This window comes from Anabrus simplex, chromosome 11, assembly GCF_040414725.1.
Source record: "Anabrus simplex isolate iqAnaSimp1 chromosome 11, ASM4041472v1, whole genome shotgun sequence".
Classification (NCBI taxonomy): domain Eukaryota; kingdom Metazoa; phylum Arthropoda; class Insecta; order Orthoptera; family Tettigoniidae; genus Anabrus; species Anabrus simplex.
In genome coordinates this window covers 120,464,002-120,482,152 of record NC_090275.1, presented here as the reverse complement: position 1 = coordinate 120,482,152, position 18,151 = coordinate 120,464,002, and the positions used below count along the sequence as shown (strand labels likewise).

At 39.1% G+C, this 18,151-nt stretch overlaps 1 protein-coding gene across 1 annotated transcript in view; it reads left to right on the top strand.

Moving 5' to 3' along the window:
• The window catches only part of LOC136883058 (uncharacterized protein C19orf47), a 282,706-nt gene that overhangs the window by 213,237 nt on the left and 51,318 nt on the right, over positions 1 to 18,151 (top strand). Inside the window, exon 8 of the mRNA XM_067155204.2 lies at positions 4,597 to 4,694. Within this exon, the coding sequence (XP_067011305.1) occupies positions 4,597 to 4,694 (98 nt within the window). The remainder of the gene's footprint in view (positions 1 to 4,596; positions 4,695 to 18,151) is intronic.

Sequence of the window (18,151 nt, the reverse complement as noted above, 5' to 3'; positions counted from 1 at the left end):
TTGATCAACTTCCATGTCCTGTCGTGTCTTCTGAGTAGTTTTCTTCGCAGGAGGAGTACGGGCAGGGCAGGACGTACTTTGACAGACAGTCTTGATATGCCCTATTTTATGAGAGCGATCACAGGTGGACTTGAAGAAGCGGTAATCACGGCATTTGTGATGCTTAAAACATCCTCTGCAGGAAGGCAGGAGCTTTGGAGCTTTCTTATGAATGCGTGTCTTCGTAGAAGAGCGAGAATGAACCTGTCGGGAGCACTTCGAAGTGAGCGAGCTGACCTGACGGTTCTGAGGAGCAGAATGCTTGCTGGCCGTATGAGATACCTGAGCAACTTCATGTTTCGTAGCTATTTCAGCTGCAGTCTTAGTAGTCATTTCATAGACTGTGGCAATACGCTGTACTTCTTCTGAAGAAGGGTTACTACTTTTTACAGCATTGAAACAAACTTTGTCTTGTGGAGTATGGAGAATGACCATGTCCCGAATGAGCGAATCTGTGTAGGGCGTGCTACAACCATCCTTAGAACAGACAAACTTGCAACTCTTGGCGAGACCACGTAATTCTGCAATCCATTGTGTGCGAGTCTGGTGCAGCTTCATTCTGCATAGAAAAAATTTATAGTGAGCTACTGCAATGTGGGGATCCTTAGCATAATATTCATTACTAGATTACTAGATAGCAGCAATATTGTGTACGAACTTTAACACATTCCCAGCATATGTGCTCATTTTCTGTTCTGTTAACTCTGATTTAGTAATGAGTTGCCTGCAGTGATTTACACTTCCATTGCCCGCCTTTGTTGCAAATTTACATTGTATATGTACAAATATTTATTCTAGAGAAGTGTAAAGCTGAGTGACTGTGGACAAAAACTATCTGCAGCAAATAGTTGGTATTCCCAAAAGTAGTATATGGAAAGGTTTTCGTGCCTAGGACCACTGAAAGTTTACCGAGGCACAGATTTGTGAATCACTTGTACAATTTTCAGTTAAAGACGGAGGACGCAATGACTGTCCATGCTATGCGAAATTTAAAAATCATGAATGTGAGGATGCATCAAAGACAATACAAAGAACTGAATATTATTTCTCACGTCTCTTTGTTCAACATACCTTCCCTTATTTGCAGCAGACACTGCCACTCTGAAAGTTGGAGTCTCTGTTATGTCTGTTAGGTCATCAGCCCAGAGGCTGGTTGGATCCTCAAATAGCACTACCAATGGTTATGCGGTTATAAGGAAACCGCAGAAACCAATGGGAGCACAAAAATGAGGCATACTAGGCAAGATGAGGAGTGAGGTAGTTTGCCATTGCTTTCCCCACTGGGCCAGAAAGAGCTACTGCAGCACGACTAACCGTATGAGCAACACCTTGCATAACACTCAAATGCCCTAGTCGTGCTCTGAATGTCATTACTTAGCACCACCCATACCCCAGCAGCTTTCATATTGTCACAGCCATGGATGAGACTGGGACTTCGGTGGAAGCTACACTTTGCTCTGGCCTGTGCCAAGAGATGGATGCATCCATCAAGAAATGACAGCAGGCAATGTCTCTGTTATAGCATTTTAAATTATTCTGCTAATGACTTCAGGGTTGTTTAATGAGCATTAATTAAGAGTTTGAATTGTGCTTTAATAGTACGTGAGTTAAGTTAGAATGGGTTATCTTTTAGGTATATGTGATTCTGGTTGAGTTTTCTTTTCTTGATGTAATTTCTGTCGCCTCCTTTATATATGTATATTATCAAGTTGTAATTTCTTTGAAGTACTGTATACAACCATTGTAATGCAGGTTCTCCAAGCTTATCCAGTCTCTCCACTTCCAATATTATTGCTTATAACATTTGGAGTGTCATCTTGTGTGTCAGCTCATTTGTTTCCGCCTCTGGATTGGGGCTGTAGAATAACACCCATAATATCCCATGCCTGTTGTAGGAGGTAACTAACTTGGGGAGCGTGGATTGGTGGCCACAAGGCCCTTAACTGAGTCCTAGCATTGCTTCCACTTACTTGTGCTGGGATTTTCATTTTCGTGTACCCTATCCAACCTCACTTCGTCAACTCTTGTTCTTTTCCGACCCTAAGGGTTTAGAGCACTCGAGGCCTACAGAGTCTTTCATTTTCACGCCCTTCGTGGCTGCTTGTCTTTCTTAGGCCGATATTCTTCGAAGTGTCGGACCCCTTCCAGTTTTTCTCTCTGGTTAGTGTTATATAGAGGATCGTTGCCTAGTTTACTTCCTCTTACATCCCACTTACTACTTTTATGGTTTTCGGAGATGCCAAGGTGCTGAAATTTTATTCCGAAGGAGTTCTCAACGTGCCAGTAGTAATTCACGGACACAAATGTGATGTATTTGAGTACCTTCAAATACCACCGGACTGAGCCAAGATTGAACCTGCCAAGTTGGGCTCAGAAGACCGGCTCTCTACCGTCTGAGCTACTCGGTCCAGCATTTGGATTTTCTTACTTGGTTGGTAACATCTTCCGAATATTCTCTGAAAACATTTCCTTCACCCTTGGTTCAGAAAGTCTCTGAAGTTTTTATTTGTGATGTCTGCAAGTAACAGCGTGTGGTCTCCATCCAAATTTTCACTTAGGGTTACTTCTTGGTCAGCGACTATGTGATTCCACAGTGAGGACGTATCTTGAACATGTGAAATCTACTTTGGATTAAGTTTCTGAAAACAACATAAGAAGCTTCACGCAGCAAAAGAAAACATAGTGGAAGCAGATGATTGGTGTGAGGAAGACACTGATTACAGAATGAGATCATCATACTTCCAATGCTGAAACGGAAAGTGGTGATGGAGAGAATGAACACCAGTGCCAACATTGGAAGCAATGGATACTGTGTGGAGTTCTGTAGTGGCAGTGACAATATGGCTGTATTAATGTGGGTTGATTCAGTTATACACAAGGCAAGTTGGAACAAGAGAAGGAAATAGGAATCCACTGTGCATTTTCAGTCTCTAAACATGTGAAAACTACTTGTGATCACATCACCAGCCTAAACACACAATAAACACTTTCTTGTATCCTCAGCAATATGCTTTCCCTGTTTTACATTTTTTAGTCCCTTCGGAAACATGCTAACAAGATTCCACTGTACAAAACAGTACCAGACTTGTCAGATTTTCTTGCTTCCTCTAAAGTTTTGCTATTGGAGATACGCTATCCTGGTAATATGTAGAACCCAGATTTCCATGCCCTATCAAATCTCAAAATATGCACTATCAAAATTCAGTTTCTTTTGAAACGATGTACAGCTACTACCGTAATTTCTCCAATTTGTCTTGATTTAAGCTCATCCATTTATGTCAGCAATTCATAAACAAAGAAAATGATCCTGTTATGTCACAAGAAGTGAAAAATGCGTACTTAAATGAAGACATTTGGGAAACAATTAGGTCAAATTGTAGGTCTTTTGCATTTTCACTACAATACGTCTTACATAAGCTTGAATTCAAAGTCAGGATTTGAACGAATTACTCTGTTCCACCTATCTCTAGCTGCTGCGGCTCAATGCAGTGATTGCAGACACTTTTGAATGTCCTCAATAACTGGTAACGATTGTCTGCTGTGATAACAAAGACGTGTGACGAGTGAGTTCTGGTTAGGAAATTCCAGGATAACAACGGATGAGGGTTCAGGGCAAAAGCTAGGTGTGTAAGCTGCTATCTCAGTAATGTGGCATCAATGAACTGTAATAAAAGTTTCATTTTGTTCGTCTAAGATAGATGAACAACTGGGCTGTCAATGAGTAATGCACAATTTAAGGCTCAATTTATAACAGTGTATAACTGGGACACCTTATTCCTAAGAATTACAGAGATCGATGAGGGGGCTTCCGGGTTACGTGAATGTTTTCTCAAGCAACAGATAAGAAAGTGCTTGCTTAATTGGATTATAGGACCTCTACCGTATGTACTAACATTGGTTGTAACATAGGATGCCGGGAATACATACTCTCCATCTCTCAGTAATAAACATTCTGTATGACGTGGAAAAATGTTCGCAAATTCTGCACACGAACATTCATAAAAGGCACTATCATGCAAGTTAACACTATATATATGGGTCAGAGTCAGAAGAAAAGTCATATTATGCAATATTAAACTTCCAGATATTCACTGTTAAATCCAAAATCTTCAAAATATGCATGAATTTTCTCCTAAAAAAGCCAATACGTGCAAACATGCAGGGAAAAAGAATGGTTATTTGGAATCGTTAAGCCATAAACAAATATTTACAAAGTTTGTGGAGTGTAACTAGCTTATTTAAAAACATGAATTTGCATGGAAATCCGGCCTCTGGTAATATGTAATAGTGTAATACAATAAATATTGTCCACAATAACCCTGTGGTCAGCAAAATCAAGATGGTAATAAATGTCAGTGTGCTTATATTGGACACTTTAATAAATAACTATTGGTATTTTAAAAATATTGTTTCAAGTTCTACTCGTAAGATATATTTCAAACATACCGTATTTTCAGAATCGCACACATCAAGGAATATGTCGGCTATGGCCATTTAAATTTTTTAAAACCTTATGATGTTATGAAGTGTTAACTTGCTTCTTTCTTTATCTTATAGCTAACCCAACTAATGCTACCAAACTGAGCGTCAAGTCAAGGCTAGGAAGTTCAGATGGCAGTCCGCCCCTGTCGTCAACAACGGTTGTCAAAAGAAAGGTAGGTGTTTAGTGAAGATTGTTGTCCTCTCCTCTCATGATTCAAGTTTCCTTTGTTCCTTATTAAGTATGTTGCCTGCCAGTGTTCCCGCACTCTCCTCGGCTAACTATTTCTCTTCATTGACAGTTCAACTAATTGAAACCGTGTAATTTTTTGTCTCAGTGAAGTATGGCATGTTGCCATGTGGTTAAATTATTAGCGGTCTGGCCTTCCAGGTTCGATTCCTGGCTGGGTCAGGGATTTTAACTTTTGTTGGTTAATTCCTCTCACTGAGGAGCTGGGTGTTCATCTTAGTTAGGGCCCCATTCTCATGTCCCTGCTTTATTTAGGTCTTTTCCCCAATTTCCACACGTAGAACTTCAGAATTTGTTAGCCTCTCTGTCTGTTCTTGTCAAACCCACTTATTGTCCAACTTTCTGATGCATATTGTTCTGTCTCAGGGTGATAGTGCACAACATGAAATCCATCTTGGCTTCAGCTTTCTTCACCTTGCTTCATTAACCTGTAGGATGGCTATTGTTCTCTTGAGACGCTACTCTGCTTGGTCACCAGCAAATTCAATCATCCTCACTCTTGTTTCATTGCTTCTCACTTCCATATTTGTGTTTGCTAATGCTTCATGTGCGAGAAGGATTTTTAATCCTGCTGGGTCGGGGAGTCTTTGTTGCCTCCTGTTTCTTAGAGAGAACCTAACTTGCAAACAGGTGGGCTTTACTGAACCACTTTAGTAAGTTTTAGAAAAGGTTTTTCAGTACTTCTTCATTCTGTGGGATCTTAACTGCCCCCACCCCATTATCCCTCTGTTAATCTTGGTTTGTTTGTGAGGTTTTTTTTTAAAAAAATCATCTATTGTAATTTGTTGTTTCCCCCATATCTTCCTTGATTTCTGAAATCCATCTAATGTTGCTCTTATTGTCCTGTTATCCTGTTTTCTGGTGTCCTGAGTACAGTAGATGACATTTTTAAGATTGATTTATTGATGATTGATCCGTTATTAATGATTATAAGATGAAGTTACCTTAGGGATAACAGCATCCTTTTTTTAAGAGTTCTCGTAGACTGTTTCATTATAAGTTAGCTTCCAGTGCCCATTTTCTTCATAGATTTTGTTTACGCATGTTCTGATTGTTCTTCCTTTCAATCTTGAGTATTCTGTCCATTTCTGCAGTGTTTGTTGTTTTGAAAATGGTTTCAGTGGCATTTGTTATTTCTGGTTGTGTAACTGTTTTATTGTGTTTTGATTTTGTGGCTATTGAGAGGCCTTTTTTACTGTATGTATTCTTGGTGATATATTTTGCTTTGGTCAGTTTCTGTATTCTGTTATGCCATGTCTGCTTTTCGATGAGGTCACGTGTTATTATTTCTTCTAAATATTTAAATTTGTGAACAATTTTGATTTTCTGTTCTGTTGTGTTATTATTTTAGACTGGTGGATTAGTTAACATTATTTCTGTCTTTTTTAAGTATATTCTGAGGCCGATTTTCTGTCCTATTTCCTGTAGCGATTTAACTTGTCAGGCCTCGTGAACATTGTTGGACAGGAGAGCAAAGTCATCAGCAAATCTCAGGCAGTTTATATTGTCTTTAGATCTTCCAGTTTTGATGTTCTTTGGGTTATCCTTGTACCATTCTCTCATTACATACAGTGGAACTTCATACATGTTTGAAGGGACTGAAAAATTTGTATGTCAAATGTGGGAAAATATAGTACTGTAAAACAATGTGTAAGAAAGAATGCATCGACCCCCACTGTCGGTAGCCCTGAAGATGGTTTTCCGTGGTTTCCCATTTTCACACCAGGCAAATGCTGGGGCTGTACCTTAATTAAGACCACGGCCGCTTCCTTCCCACTCCTAGCCCTTCCCTGTCCCATCGTCGCCATAAGACCTGTCTGTGTCGCTGCAACGTAAAGCAAATAGCAAAAAAGAAAAAAGAAAGAATGTAACGTAGCCTTGCACGTTAAATCGCCAACCTTAACAATTAGTCACAACATAAACATAGGTGATCAGTAACTTATGCAGAGAATAAATAGCAACGTAAAAATGAAGATAATTTGCTGTACCTCTACACGAGAGGTGGGCACAATCCAGCTCGATGAACAACGCTCCTGCTCAGGCAGGTGTTCTAACGGAAGTTAACCTTGTAGCTGCTTGCACAGCTTGCTGTTACAACTGGGGAAAAGGTGCATATCAAAGCATATTTAAACTTTTGACATTTGTGTTGTGTCTAATGTCTCGTTCTATTGAGTGCATTAGATTATGGTGCCGAGTAAATATGTTTAATTATATTCCTCTCACTAGGTTATGCGTAAGAAACAAAATTAATTACTTTGACTATTACGTATAGTTACAATGCTAAAAAGAGAAAGATGTTCCACCTATTCAATACAATAATATTGTTGCACAAATTAATGTAGCAACATGTTTCATATGTTATGGGATCGGTTTCGACATATGTCCATGTCGTCAACAGCCGATACAAAAATGGCAAGAAGTCAACACAATTGTAATACTTATGACACTTTCCTTGAAGAATTAAAAATAGAAGTTCATGTAGCACTTCTAAGTGAAGATAATTTTTTGGAGATATCTTAGGTTCTTGAGCACTGTTGAGGTAAAAAAATGATGCAGTATAATTCACAATTATTGTTGTTATTCAAGGAATAAAATTTGTTGCTAGGTAACAAATGATGATTTTGTTTTAGTACTTCAAAAGGTGGATAGTGGTATATATAAAACTATTAGTACTGATATGGATTTATGAGACCTAAGAAAAATAAAATAAATTAAAAATAAGAAATAGAAAAGTGAAAATGGTAAGGTAAGTAATATTATTAGGCTCACTTTAATTTAGCCTTGTCATGAAGTACAAGAGGAAGTAAGAACCAAAAATTGAATAGGTAGGGGATAGGAGGGGGTAAGAAAGTAAGGGGAGTAGTTTAAGGTGGGTCAGGGGGGTGTTGTGGTAAGGGCAAGTAGCGCGAGAAGGTGTTGTGTATTACATGGAAGATTGAATGCCTACGTGTCAACTTGAAGCTTTTGAAAAAGGGAAGTCAAAAAGAATGTTCGGTTTTTCAGACAAATCGTTAAGGTTTTGGTTAGGATTAAAATATTGATCAAGGTGTATTAAACAATTTTCAGTGATATCAAGAAGCGGGCCTTTGTTTAGGGTACTGATAATTTCAATGTCTTGGTCTAACGTAGTGACATGATGTTTTACGTCTTGCATGTGTTGCCCTATTGCTGAGAATTTATTGTATTTTATCGGGTTAACATGTTCTGAATATCTAATTTTGAAGCTGCGTCCATTTTGTCCAATGTAAGAAGAATCACAGGTGTTGCATTGAAAACGGTATACGCCAGATTTTGAAAATATATTCTGTTTATAGATATGAAGTTATAAATCACATCCATGTTTCTATTGTTAGTTCGAAAGGAAATTTTGGAATTATGTTTTTTGAAGATATTGGCAATGCAGTAGACGTTTTCATTGAAAATGAAGGTAGAGTAAGCTGCTGGTTTAGGATTGTCATTTGATAGCGTTGTATTTGTTCGGTGTTTAAAGTTATTGATTATTTGTTCAATAAAAAATCAGCTGTAACCATTAAATTTAGCGATGGAACATATGATATTAAGTTCTTTATTTAAATTTTCTTTAGATAAAGGTATTTTGAAAGCGCGGTTAACCATACTGTTGTAAGTGGCACATTTATGTGATTGTGGGTGTGAGGAATCTTGTTTTACAGTAGTAGCTGTTTGTGTGGGTTTCCTATAAATCATATAAGATGAAGAATAAGGTAATCTGCTAATTGTTATATCTAGAAAATCGATTGAACTATTGGATTCAGATTCAAATGTAAATTTAATATGAGGATTGTAGCACTTAGAGCAATTAAAGCTGCAATTACCCCAAGTGACAGCACCAAAGGTCTGACCATGCAGCCAAGGCACGGTTCAGATACATGGAAACGTGCTAGAAAGGAAGAAAGGCACTTACCATAAGGGAAAAAAAAACACAGAGCCCCCAGAGGAGCGGATAAAAGTGCACCTGGTCATATCAAATTATCACCCCTTTTAAGGAAAACGCCAACACCTTTGGGGAACAAAGAGATATTTAATCAGCAAAATTAAGTAATTAACAAAATTGAAAGGAATATCCTCGCTGGAAAAAAAAATAATTAAATATAACAACTTGAAACTCAAACTAAAACCCTACGGTCGACCGTTAATAAAGAAAATGAGTATTTAATTTTTTTTAAAGGACTTAGTAAGACTACGTAGATTATTGAAACACCTCATCAACTCATAAGGTTTCTTACAAACCAAAAGGTTTCCTTGACCAGTACCTAAGTTTTTCAAACATCTTTTCAACCTTGAAAAACAACCTTGACAGAAACAGTTTTTGTTTTTATTGAAACTGAAAACCTTGTTTAGGATGTATCCAAACGAGCCCCTACAAGGATGGGTAGGTATTACGTACACTTTTCTCGAAATTAATAATAATAATAATAATAATAATAATAATAATAATAATAATAATAATAATAATAATAATAATAATAATAAGCTGCACGACACCGGGAGGAAAAATGAGCAGAAGGAAGAATTAAAATGCCAAAGAAAAATAAAAGGGACCAAGGTAAACTGCCCACAAGGCAGAATTCATAACAGGCACTTCAATACAAATCATCGATCCCATCACAACATCAACAGTCTTAGCATTTCCATGGCAACGACCAACAATAGGTCAAGGGAAGGAAGGAGCCAATCACAGGCCTCAAAACAACAATAGGCGAATACTTACAAAGGACAAGAGAAAACCGGGCCCAGAAAATCACCCAAATACCAAGAAAAGAAAAATTTAATTAAAAATTAAAATTGAACAGAGAAGCAAGAAAAGAAGAAAGAACCGGAACAGAATATACATGTAACCCCCACATCCCTGGAGCGACTCGCTTGGTTAACACGTCATCACACGCTCCCGCGGCAGTTTGCCGCGTTTGAACAATAATCCTAATATCTTCCTTTGTTGTATCCAAGAATCGGCGGGCAGTCAGGTATTCCTCCCCCACATCTCTGTATAACGACCGTAGCGTAATCCAGTTCGTCGCTGTCTCCTCTCTACGTCAGTTCATATTTGTGTTGGTGGTGTCACGTTGTGTGAGCAGATTGCTAACGTGCGTGCTATCGCGTACAAACATTAGTGAGCATATTGCTAACGGGCGAGTTCTCGCGTATATTTAATATGATATAGTTGCAATATTTCTGTTTTATTGTTTGCGCCATTACCTGGAAATGGATCCGTACGACGTACGACAAGCTACAGTGAGACATATAGTGGACAGTGTTCCAGAATGTCATTCAAGTAAATTAGGAGAAGATACTTCTGGTTATCGTGACGTTGATGAAACAGATATTTTAGAGCATAATAATAGTGACTCAGAAGAGAGTGTTGCAGAAGAAATAATACAGCCGTGCGAGGTTGGTAACGAACAACACACCCCACCGCCAAACGAAGAGACACTGAACCTTTCAGTAGGCGCTCAGCAAGAACCTGAACGTTGTGAGCCTGTTCTTAAAGTGAGACAGCCAACAACCACATGAGAGGCCCCTGCAACCAGGTCAATATGCTATCTGTGGTATCTGCCCTAGAAGGAAAAATAGCAGAACAATGGTTATTTGTTGCGCATGTGATATTCACATCTGCCGAGAACATACAGTGCCAACGTGTTCGAGATGCTCAACCCAACAGGAGGATCCAGCTGAAAAATGACAAGACTGGCTGATTGTTGGACAGAAGTAATATGCTTACGATGTTTCTTAAATCAATCATATTTTTTATATTTCATATTTTACTTATTCAACTGGACTTGTGTTAATGCAACTTATGTGAAAATGCCTAAGATATAGTATGCGGCAATTTGCTAACGGGGCGTGCTTTGATGTCAGATCACAGGCTTGGAATTGCGGCAGTTTGCTAACATAGCGTGTTCTCGTGTTGTAAAATATTTTAAATTACTAATAATGATTTACAATCCTAAATATGACGTTTTGGTAAGTAAATTCTCTTTCTTACAATGTTGTTAACGTTTGAGGATAGGTTTCTTCATTTCAAAATCAGAGCAACAATATATAACATGCGTGAGCAAATTGCCGTGGGGCGTGCTGTCATGTAAAAATAAGGGGGCGTGTGATGACGTGTTAATTATTCCAGTTAAATAATAGCTTTTACCACAAAACTTTTAGGCCTAGAAAGCCTTTAATAAACACCAAGTTTTCAATTTACGACTTCGAAGAAATCAAAACACTCTTTCACATAGCATGCAAGTCCCTAGTTAACTGACGTAAATTACACATGCTATAAGTTCCATTTAACAAGCCAAAAAAATTTGAAATTCCACAAGGCAAGACTTAGTTTTTAGATGACGCCAAATTACATCGTGTCGCACACACTTTCTTCACATATGAAAATTTTCAGGTCTTTCACAATAAATCAGTAAAAGTTTAGTTGGAACAACACTTACAGTTTCATCCAGATGAAGTTGTGAGGACGCTTCGGTAGTACATTCTACTTACGTATTTTGAAGAAATGCATAAAATACAATTTCCAGGCGAGGAATATTAAACAAAAATAACTTGCAGTTTTCACTGGGGCAAAGCCCTACCAATGTAACCTTAACCAGGCTCAAACATTTTTGGAGAAATCATCTCGCTAGTGATCTCCTTCTTCTCACAAAACAGCAATGGCGTTTTCTTCCCGAGATTCCACAGTCCACTGCCCCAGCAATCACGTGTACACAGAAGGAGAGCCACCGAGTGGTGAGGTAGTTCGCGAGGTAGTTCATACCTACGCCACTAGAGTGCAGGAGAATACAGTAAGGCACAGACAGGACGAGCGCACAGTTAGCTGGACAACAAATAACCATTTCAGCGGAGAAGTTTCCAGCTTATAAGTTTTGAAAAGAAGGAATAATGAAGCGGCGAACCACTATTAAGAACACAGTTTTTCTACAGCCATGTGGCTAGTTCAAAAATATTTACCGAGAGGGAAAAGTTGTTACGCAGGTAACAGTCTCCCTCCCCGAAACTTGACATGTACAGCACATGTTTACCATCATAAGGCGGTGGTCTTGAAGCAAACTAAGTTTTTGGTAGAATAGTACATATGTGAAAATGACCACCAATCGCCCGTCTCAGTTTATGCACCACCAGCAGAATGAGTCCAACAATCATTAAGAACCCAAACAATGTGATTTGAATTAGAGAAACAGTACAGGTCACTTAGACGACACCAAATGTCTAGCCACTTTCAATTATATTGAAGTCCCATGCACCAAACTGTGCAACACACAAGATGCAGGCAAATTTATTAATGGTCCAGATCACAGGGGATACTTATCCTCCAGATTTCTTGCTATGCTTTAATGTAAACAATTAACTTCCGCAAGTTCGTATGCGTCATCTGATCGAAGGTTACGCTACCTTGTATTACATACACACCTTTAGGAAAAGTTCATAAATGTTTGCTTTTAGAACATTAGACCTTCTAGGTCTTAACTGCACTCGATCACATACCTATATTTAAATCACTACATGTTTGTCAAATTTGTAATTATTTATAGGACTTGCGTTAGATAAGAAACGCCCTCATTTGGTTTCCACCCCCTTTTTGGGATGGTAACGACAACCCCCCCCCAAAAAAAGAAAAATGCCAGAAGGGGAAGGGAAGAAAAGGAGTTAAACAACTTTCGTGAGCGTAAAGCACAATCACAAGGTCCTACCGGAAAATACTTAACCTAACCTTAAACTAGATTAACATGACTTAAGATTACGGTATGGCACAGGAACAGAATACAAAAATTATTTAAACAATCCATACCCAGATACCTAATTACATTACATTTAAAGTATCATGCCAACAAAATATATGGCCAGGGATACAATATTCAACATACCAGGAGAACCAAAACCTAGATAACCAAAGATAGTTATCTCCTCAAAACACCTTTCAATACATACAACCAACCCTATCAGGATGGCTACACAATAACGTCACCATCGACAAACTGAAACCAGGAGGCTAACGTTACATAGGAAAAAAAACTACAGACAAGCACCAACTCGTGGATGCAGAATGTTTCCCATAACAGAAATGCTAAGAGAAACTCCCGTCCATACATATTACCAAACCAAGACACTGACCAAGAAAAACATGTTGTGAAACATAACACAGAACTACAAGTAAATTAAGCTTACAACCTCCTTTTTTTTTATATATTTTAAACGGAATAGAACCACTAATCAGTGAGCCAATTAACAAGACTTAAACCCTTTAAGTACATGACCAAGGTCTAGAAATAAATTTTGGCACAAATCAATTTTAACTCCACGTATACACTCCATGCAAAACCCAAATGATCAAGAAACAGGATGGGATATAGATTTTTTTTTTTAGGAGAAACTCCCAGAAACAAGATACTAGGTAAGGATCAAAATTCATGGGTTACAGTAAATAATTACTCAAGACAAGATGAATGTAGAGGCTGCAGTTGTAGACTTCAAGATCTTTCAGATGGAGGGTACGCGTATAGTTGGTCATCAGCAACGAGCCAAAAACAACACCAAGCAAAGAGTAGTAGGAGGGTAACAGAGGTTATGAAACACAATCTTTAACACCATGATGAAACCGGACAGAAATTGGCCGAAAGGAAACAGGAGTGTTACCCAATCTAAAATCATATTTCTCACAATGTTACCACACATACAAACATATACCTTAACAATGGGCAACTCAATCAATTAAAAGGTTCAGTAAAGCACCTCAATTAAGCCAACGCCTTTGAATATGGGAGCACAGACCTGACAAGATTCCCTACCGGCTATCCACAAGAGATCTCGGACAAATCCGGACTAGAAATAAGTGATATCCGTAGACTCACACTGTGGCCACTCAGTCACAGGTACCTCACCAAATATAGAACAAGGTAAATAAGATATGAAAGGTAGGTCACGAACTAGGTCGCTGGAAAACACTCCAAATAACAGAGAAATAGAAAACACCACTAAACAATCACATGACCAGATAGAGGGGAGGTTTCAATGCCGCCTATGAAGCACCAGCTGATCCCATACGCAACTGCCGCACCGTAGGACGACAAGATAACAAACCGATAGCCAAGGTTTTCAAACACTCCAGAAGGAAAAGGGCCAATAGGCTGGCAGGTTGATTCGAGAAGAACATTATAGTACAGGATAATTGCATGATGTCAGATTCCTAGGGTATGCAGAGAATTAAAATCAAAGAACAGACCAGGTCATACAGGAATCACACATTATATGCAAGCAGAAAAGACACATCTACAGTGAGTTGTAAATCCATGCCGGAGTTTATTTCCCAATCTACCGGGACACAGGGTAAATTAAAGGCAACGCCGCCCATACCGAAGCGCCATAACAAATAACTAATACTACATGACAACAATACAACCATAATGGACCACAACGGACACGCGTTAGCTAAAAAGGGAAGAAAACAGCAACTACCCTCAACAACATGTCGTGAAGCCATCATTCCACCTCACAAGATAAACCTAAAACCAAACCACGGTACCGTTTACAACTTTACTAAGTCAGGACCGAAACCAGTACCTACTAGGCACGAAAAGAGACCGCCCTCCTCAGGTTCAGGATCAATTAGTGCAATAAGTGCAAAACACCACAATAACAAATAGACTGGGCAGGACGACATGGAGCTACAACTCGATTAAATAACATACTATAAGAATAATACACCACTTCAGGAAATAAAATCAGGCAGGTAAGGTCTTCAGAAGAGGTTAGAATTAATACCACTTGCAAGCAGAAATACGACAAGAAACCACCTAGTTAACCGCCACTACCAGGAAGGAAAACCCAAAGAAAAATTTACCAAATAAGGTTAGCCCGGAACAGGATTTTGCTCACCAGTAAACCATCGGTACAAGATTGATTAGGAATAGATAACTCAGTAAACCGTGAACTCACAACAGATAACAGAAATGCCCCAGAGAAGGACATCAGAGCACTCGCAGCCTAGGGAATCGTGTCACCAGAAGTTGGAGACAGAAGGCAGTGAAGACTGTGAAGTCCATGCCGTAAAGACAAACAGCCAACCACCACCAATTCCGATCGTCAGAATTCCGCCATTGCCAATACCCACAGGCAAAACAAAACATACCCAACAGGACGTAACACCGGGTATATCCAGATCCTAGTCAATTTACACCAACAATGTAACCAATAGATAATTCGTTTCAACAAATGCACACCAAACAATACCACAATTGGAATAGATAACCGAAATATTACCCGCAAGGAATCAGATAACAAAGAACTAGGACCAAAAACTAGAACAGGGCAAGATAAATAGGGGTTAGGAGACTAACAGCTTTCCTACCGGATTAATAACAACGCACAGAGCAGAAATTGCCTACAATTTTCCAAAATGAGTACCAAACCAAGGCAACAGCAGTTCAAGAGCCAATAAATAAATTTATGATCAAAATTTTGCAAACGTAAATGATCAGGATATAATCGAATTATGATAGATGGAGCTAGATGGAGCTGACCTGCACCCAGACCAAAAGAGTAGTTAGATATTAACAATTAACACTAGAACGGCCAGAGCGGTCATTTTGACCGTTAGCGAATTTCAAGTTATTTCCACGCTCGTACTTTTTAATGCACGAGGTTGTGCTTTTGTGACTTTTAATCTTTTAGGGTTATGTACATTCACACCAAAAATTATATCCGTAGTTGATAAGGGAACACCGATATTGTCCCTTATACCTAGGAAGGCCGTAAGCGGTCATTTTGACCGCTTCACTCCCTTGGTACGGTGAGCTCTATTCTGCTTACTGCTTGCTTCCTGTGATATATTTACAACTGGCGCTATAGGGGCGTATGATGTAACTAAATAGTATGCCTCTAGCTGTGGTCGCGAGTGGACGAGTTAGTGCCTGTCCCTTGTGTAGTATAGTGCGTAATAATGGCTAGGCGGCAAAAACTTACTCCTGTTCAGTTATTAGCAGAACTTGAAAAGCTAGAAGATGAATCAGGAGATGAAGATACATTATCAGACATAGACGTAATGAGTGACGATGAGATTTCTATACCTCAACAGTGTGGCAATATGTCGGATAGTGATAGTGATTCGGCTAATGAAAGTATTGACACAGTGGACTTCGCACCTACGATAGACGCAGTTATTCCTTCACCAGCCATGATCAATCTTGCAGCAGAGAATGGTCCCTTAGCAGCGAGCCACCTGTTTGAAGAGGAAGGGGACGAGGTGGGAGAGGTCATGAACTGGTATAGTCTTCTTCATTTTCACCAGGGGATTAGTTATGTGGTAAGGATGGAAGAATTATTTGGACTGTTATTGACAGTAGTGGGAACCCCCCTCCCTGGAAGGATGGCTGCTCAGAATTTACTGAAAGAGGCAGCAGGGCCTATTTCTCATGCTAAGCATAACGTAGAGACTAATGGCAAGATAATGGCAAGATTAGTGTCTGATGTTTATTCATTGACACATCCATGTTGAAGCATATAAAGATGTGCACAGCGACTGAAGCTCACAGACAGACAATGGAAAACAAGTGGTCTATTTCTTTGGAAGAATTAGATGATTTTATTGGTATATTATACGCCCGTGGAGCTTATAAACTTAGTGGTCTAGCCGTAGATCACATGTGGTCTTCTTTATGGGGTCCCTCTGCTTTCACCAACACTATGGCAAGGAACAGGTTCAAATAAATTCTAAGGTATTTACGCTTTGATCTCCGTAAAACTACATCCACTCGTTTGCTGACAGATAAATTTGCTTTGGCATCTGCTATTTGGAATAGATTTATTGAGAATTGTTATGCTTGCTATAAACCAGGAGCTAATGTCACAGCTGATGAACAACACTTCCCAAGCAAAGCTTGGTGCAGGTTCGCGCAGTACCTTGGCCAACAAGCCAGATAAATTTGGCATAAAATTTTGGCTACTGGTGACGTTGATTCTAAGTATGTGTGCATTGGGTTTCCTTATCTTGGGAAAGACAAAATGCGACCTGCCCATGAGTCACTGCCTGGAAATGTTGTCCTGAAACTTATGGACCCATACCTCATGAATGGACATAACGTGACCACTGATAGCTTCTTTACATTGGCAAAGTTGGCTGAGAGACTGAAAGAGAAGAAAACTAGTATTGTTGGAACAGTCAATCGAGTGAGGAAGAAATCCCGGAGTCAATCAAAGCACAACGTATGAATCTGTACGAGACTGTCATACTCCAGAAGGAAGATCACACTACTCTCACAATATATCAAGGAAAAGTGAACAAGAATGTGCTTCTGCTAATTATTCTACACCCAAGCGTTCAAGTCAGTGAAGATAACAAGAAGCTCGCTAGTACTGCTGAATTTTATAACGGAACTAAGTGTGGTGTGGATACAGCTGATCAAATGGCGCGAATATACACCAACAGGGCTGGATGCCATGTATTTTATAACGTACTTGATCTAGCAGCAATAAATTCATGGATAGTCTACATGGAAGTTACGGGACAGAGAATCTCTCAACATGGTTATATTCTTGAAGTAATACAAGAACTAAGATCTGATTTTGTGAAGACAAGATCCCGGTTGATTGAACTCGCCATAAGACCTATCTGTTCGGTGCGACGTAAAACCACTAGCAAACAAAAAAAGTCTCCTTACACTTCAGCTTGAGCCTCAGACTCAGACTCAGGTCCAATGTGCCAGTCGTAAGCGATGACAACGTCAAGTGAACTCCGAGAGAATGTGAACAATTATTAATACTTAACAATAGATTGATCTGTATGTATAAAATACATCCCAGTTGTTAACTATGTTGTTTTAAAATTAATAATTGAACATTCGCATGTTTTCCAGATCCTGGATGCTAGATATATGTCAGTAAGTGGCAGCGGTCAAAATGACCGCCTGCGGCCTTTATAGGTATGAGGAACGTTCGGCCGTTCTAGTGTTAAGAAATTGGGTACCAATAGAGCAAGAGAAAGTACACACGCTTCTCGCAAACCACAATTACCCTTTTAAGATACAATGATTAGAACAAGTACACGCTAGAAAGTACTACATGGTCATGCCAAGAATCATCGGAGGCGTGAACGCAGCAGGTAAGGTACCAAAAGCTTAAACACGTGGTAAAAATTCGCACCCTACTAAGCAACCATGTTTGACAGGAAAAGAAGGTAAGTACAATAAGCAATACCGAAAAACTCCTCAAAATACAGTACACGAGAAAAGGAAGGAAAAAATTACATGATTAAATTCACACCAGACCAGAATAATTACATAATAACCCACGGTGACCTATCAAATTTGCTCTCTGAAAAGTTGCTCTCATCCGCAAATCCAAACATGCATTAACCTGTTTTTAACTGGGATAAAT